A 4818-nucleotide genomic window follows, 5' to 3' on the forward strand; every position below is an offset into this window, starting at 1 on the left:
GAGAGTCAAGCAGAAGTTCCAAGGTCAAAAGGAGAGAAAGTATTCATGTCGATAGTATGTTAGGCATTCGCAGAGAAGTTCGAGATACAGAGAAGCATGATCGTTTGAAAGCTGATTTAATGGAGAATGTATGGCAAAAGTTTCGTGATGAAGATGAATAATCTTTGTATTTTCTTGAAATCTCAAATGTATGAATTCTGAAATTATTGAATAAAACTTTTATGTAATTTTTTTTTATGTAATCTATTCTTAATGTATTGAATAAAAAGTTTTAAAATATTTTAAAATATTATTATATTTTATTCATGAAATGTCAATATATTGAAAAGTTTTAAAAAATTTAAAAAATAATATTATTTTATTCTTATGAACCATTTTTCAGGTTCACTAATGCAAAAACACAATAGATAGAGGTTTATTACTATTCAAAGATCCACCAAAAATATATTAAAAAAATCCTATGAACCCCAAGAGGGGGTTCACTAATGCCGATGCTCTATCAATATAATTTTCCGTACCCTAGAGTCAGCCTTTAGATATTTCGATCTAGAGAATAACTTTCCGTACCAAAGGTGGTTTGAACCCAGGGCACATGTAAGACTTCTCCATCTTTTCTAAACCAGTTCCAACTTCCAATGTACGCAGAGGTTTCACCGAAACGGAAGTTCCAGCATGTTTCCTTCCCACCTACCTAATATATAGTTAGTCTATATACCCTCCCTTCTTCTCGGCTATATACATAGATAGAGAATACATAGACAAACGTCAAACGTTTTTATTAGATTTGTGAAACACACAAACAATTACACCCAACATATTACGAAACACCAAGTTTTTAGATGGTGCACAAGTGATTCATCATGAATCATATCATCGAGATACATATAACCGATGGTAGGAGCACTGGTACAGAAAATCATAAATACATTTGGTACATGCTTTAGTTAAGACAGCGACAATGTTTACGGACTTCACCTTGAGAGCTATTTTTGACATTGAGCTTGCTCATTTTGCGCATGGCCTTTTGAAAATCAAAGAAAAACTTAGTTTGGTTAAGGGCATAGCCATTAACAAGATTCCTCGTCACTGGACTGTTGAATAAGGCTTGGTCTGAAAAGAGGACTCCTGATTTCATCTGAAGCGCATTGAAATAAGCATTGTCGAAATCGTTGCGTGTGGCATCAAGTGGTTGCTCTGCATTGTCACCGGCACTGCAAGTTTTTGAGAGAGTGTTTGCAAAAGAAGAGTCTACTGAAGAATCTAGGGTGATAAGTCTAGCCTTGAAGGATGAGCATCGTGCAACTCCAAGGGTATGTGCTCCTATATATAGTTCACAAATTAAGTTAACAAATTGCTTTGGAGTATTCACATTCTCGATAAACATATATATTGTATGGATTTCATTCTAAGTGATGTAAAGTATATTAATATTACTAAAGAAGACTTACCAAAGAGACTCTTTACTATCTATGCCAATATTATTTCAAGTCAGTAATCTCTACAATATTATTTGATAAGTCATAGTAATCTATATATATGTCAATCTCATGTTAATTTTAAAATAATTAATTAGAATAGTAACTTTAATAAATGAAGTTTACTACTAAAATTCTATTACTAATAGCTTTTATTTATTTTTTATTAATATTTGTTTCAAAATCACCTTATTATAAAAAGACAATATATTTAACATTTAACATGAAATGGAACTTAAGTGTGACGTAAATAAATAACTTACCAGAGAGAGCAACAACATCTTTCGGACTGAAGCCACGTTGGCCAAAAGCCTGAATGAGTTGGGAGGCATTGAAAGAAGGTGGAAGAAGATTTTTTGTATCTTCTATCTTGGATCTTTTACCATCAAATCTTCCTTTAGGTATTTGATAAAATGGACCACCAGCCTAATAAAAAGACCCATTTACTAATTCTTTCTAAAAGTACATAAATCATCATAATAATATAATCACCAATGATCGATCTTGATCAGCTTACCCAAAAAACAGCATCTCTAGCAGCCATGGCAAGTATATCTGCGCAAGATACAACTCCTGGACAAGTATTCTCGATTTCTTGTTTTGTATCATCTATGATCTCGTAGCCACGTAGACTCAGATTTCCAGGCGAATCCTTTTCTGCAGTGTTGTCATTTGTTGAATCTAGCAGAATCGAAGCGTCACATCCCTTAATAGGACAAATAAATAAGTTAGTTTTCAAAACTTCTATTAGTGTTCTTTTATGTACGTAGAAAACGTTACCTCAATGAAACAGTCGTGGAAGAGCATACGGATAAGACCTGCGGCTAGAGTGGGATCGGCTTGAAGAGCAGTACTAACACTATTTTTCACAATCTGCTCTGCGTTAGGACAGCTCTTCATGTAGTAATTCTTACTTAAGCCCCTCACGTTAGAAGAAAGCGCAACGATTGCATGCATAAGCATAATAACGCTCAATAAATTTGCCATAACCATCTCATTATCTCCCATCGTAAATAACCTCCCCACCGTGATATATATATATACTAGGATCGGCCCGCCCTACGGGCGGGATGAATATTAGAAAATAATTTAAATAGTTAGAATAAATTTTTAATATAAATTTTTTATTATTTAAAAATAAACATATTTACATAATTAAGTTGTTCTTGGGTTGATCACTCTAGACATTGTTTCATGTTTTTCCTTTTTCATATAAATAAACTTAAATGCCTACCTTTCCATATTCTCATAGTCCATGACATGGTATATGACCTTCATATTTCATATGATTTCTTGGGTGGAGCTTGTGTAGAGTCTAGATGCTTTATTTCATGGCTGTGAATAATAAGATATAACTATTGTTGCTACGTTAGGCCATATTATATTGTCATTGGTCATATTATGTCAAGATAATATCAGTAAGAACGATTCCATAGGGTCAATGGCTAGGATGTGAATGTGATGAACGATGATTATTAAAAATGGAGACGATCAATGAAGTATAGTTGTATATTCAAAGTCAAAGATGAGCACATCAAAGCAAAGTAAGTGGTAGTTCACATAGATGTGCTTACTTTGACTTTATTATTTTTTCTTGAGGAGCAAACAAAGTCTTGGCTATTTTTTTTGTTTGTTTCTCTATTTACTTTTCTTTTTCATATTTGGTTTATTCAAATGAGAAGATTAACCAAATTTAACCGGTAGGCAACAAGCTAATCCAGAACAAAATAAGCTTGCGTACTACAGTCGTATGTCATCTTTACACACTCATACTCTGCTAGACTCATCCAGTTGATGAACTCAACTGCCAGAGCGGGCACCTCTTTTATCTAATCAATAATCATATGTTCACTTCCAAGAATGGAGTTTTGTTGTTAGCTTCGTCTTGTCCATGTTTAGCTGATCTTTTCTCCATGCTTGAGGCATCTTCACTCAGAATATTCTTCGGAAACAAAGTCCTCATCTCCTCAATCGACGCCAAGCTCGGCACGATTATAGCTAGTTTCTTTGGCGTCTCGTTGTTGCGCTGATCAAGCTGGCCAATGTATTACAGAACTTAACTGTTATATATCTAGTCATAGATATGACACTCTACAATTTTTAGTGTTATGTACCTGATAGTCTTTTATGAGAGACTGTTCTGCTTTGTCTCTAATGTTTGATACAGCTTGTCCATGTTTCTCTTGCAATAACGTGACCTGCTTCATTGAAGTCTCCACTATAGCATATGTTGCTTCTTTGTTCTCACGGTCTTGCATCGGCGAGTCTGTAAAACTAGGGATTAGTACGTTTTTTCTCAGTTTTTAAGTAAGAAAGGGATAAGGGTTTTAGCGTGGTTACCATTGACATCCGATGTGGAGAAAGTAGATGCAAATTCATCATGGAGCTTGTCATTTTCTTTCGCCATGTCCCTATACATTAGGAAGTTTTCTTTTTCAATGAAGTGATGTGGAAGAAACATAGAAAGAAATTGCAGATACAGAAGGAAACATGTTACCTCATTGTGAGATTAAGTCGATGGTGCCGTTTCCATCTGCGTCGACTCGTTGATCACACGTCTTGTAGCTCGTCCTCTGTTGTATTTTGTCCTAGAGAACGCATAACAGTTCCCAGCTCTTTGGTAGTGGTGCAACCTGTGGAAACCACAATCAAGAGAGCAATACATTTTAGATCACTGAGAACTCTGTCTCATTTGATCACGCAAACACATTGACGCTTCTACAGATCGAATAAATATTCAAAGACCAAAATGTATGAAACAAAACAAAAATCCAGATCCAAGCGAACAAATCGACCAAACAAAACAACATTCACTGAAGAAAAAAAAATCAAACACAGCATATCAGAATAGGGCGAATCTGAAGCGATAAAGATTATCGACATCGATCAAAGCGAGATTTAGAAAATGTAAATTTCTACGGATAAAAGAAACTGAGAAAGATAATTGAACCATCGTTGTCTTTGTCGAAGAGGCTAAAGGCTTCCTTGAACTTGGCGATCTGCTCGGCTGTCAGTTGATTATAAGAGATGAGTGTGAGAGAGATAAAGAGATCGCGATTTCCAGAGACATACTAACCCATATATATCGCTGATGGAAACAACAAACTGAAGAACTCGTAGTGTGCATATGATTAATGAGACTAAAGACGTAGAAATCATAACGTGATCTGTTACAGAAACATCGAGGACACTCGATCGTCACCGTCTCCCCGAATGAAGAGTAACGAAGAACACACAGTTTTCATCCCCACAGATTAGGGTTAGCGCAGAGCAAGGTGGTCGCGGGGCCGAAAACGAAAACTTAAGCCCAATCCTTAGACAAACCAAACGGTAGCCAAATAAA

At 35.4% G+C, this 4818-nt stretch overlaps 2 protein-coding genes across 3 annotated transcripts; both read right to left on the reverse strand.

The window, feature by feature from the left end:
- Positions 1-803: 803 nt before the first annotated feature.
- On the reverse strand, positions 804-2519 carry LOC106329529 (peroxidase 47-like). Its single transcript, XM_013768214.1, has 4 exons — positions 2256-2519; positions 1993-2181; positions 1739-1901; positions 804-1320 (listed from the first exon to the last, which is right to left on the reverse strand). The coding sequence occupies exons 1-4, from the start codon at positions 2481-2483 to the stop codon at positions 941-943; spliced, it is 960 nt and encodes a 319-aa protein (XP_013623668.1). The 5' UTR covers positions 2484-2519; the 3' UTR covers positions 804-940.
- A 638-nt stretch (positions 2520-3157) lies between these two features.
- LOC106334151 lies at positions 3158-4712 on the reverse strand. 2 transcript variants are annotated; one of them, XM_013772482.1, is made up of 5 exons: positions 4426-4712; positions 3973-4108; positions 3816-3886; positions 3590-3741; positions 3158-3510 (listed from the first exon to the last, which is right to left on the reverse strand). In XM_013772482.1, exons 2-5 carry the CDS (start codon positions 3975-3977, stop codon positions 3316-3318), a joined length of 423 nt encoding a protein of 140 aa, XP_013627936.1. In that variant the 5' UTR covers positions 3978-4108; positions 4426-4712; the 3' UTR covers positions 3158-3315. The 2 variants fall into 2 exon arrangements, with proteins under 2 accessions (XP_013627936.1, XP_013627937.1); XM_013772483.1 differs by lacking the exon at positions 4426-4712 and having other exon boundaries at positions 3973-4200.
- Between the last annotated feature and the right edge of the window lie 106 nt (positions 4713-4818).

The sequence above is a fragment of the Brassica oleracea genome, chromosome C3, assembly GCF_000695525.1.
Source record: "Brassica oleracea var. oleracea cultivar TO1000 chromosome C3, BOL, whole genome shotgun sequence".
NCBI lineage: Eukaryota > Viridiplantae > Streptophyta > Magnoliopsida > Brassicales > Brassicaceae > Brassica > Brassica oleracea.

Bases quoted from the DNA above. Each gene is read 5' to 3' on its own strand.
- LOC106329529 (XM_013768214.1), bottom strand. From the start codon at position 2,483: ATGGGAGATAATGAGATGGTTATGGCAAATTTATTGAGCGTTATTATG. The intron at 1,902-1,992 runs GTAAGCTGATCA...TCTTTTTATTAG, and splicing joins CTAGAGATGCTGTTTTTTGG to GCTGGTGGTCCATTTTATCA. The intron at 1,321-1,738 runs GTAAGTTATTTA...AACTATATATAG, and splicing joins AGATGTTGTTGCTCTCTCTG to GAGCACATACCCTTGGAGTT.
- LOC106334151 (XM_013772482.1), bottom strand. The intron at 3,742-3,815 runs GTAACCACGCTA...CTAGTTTTACAG, and splicing joins CTCCACATCGGATGTCAATG to ACTCGCCGATGCAAGACCGT. The intron at 3,511-3,589 runs GTACATAACACT...TACATTGGCCAG, and splicing joins CTCTCATAAAAGACTATCAG to CTTGATCAGCGCAACAACGA.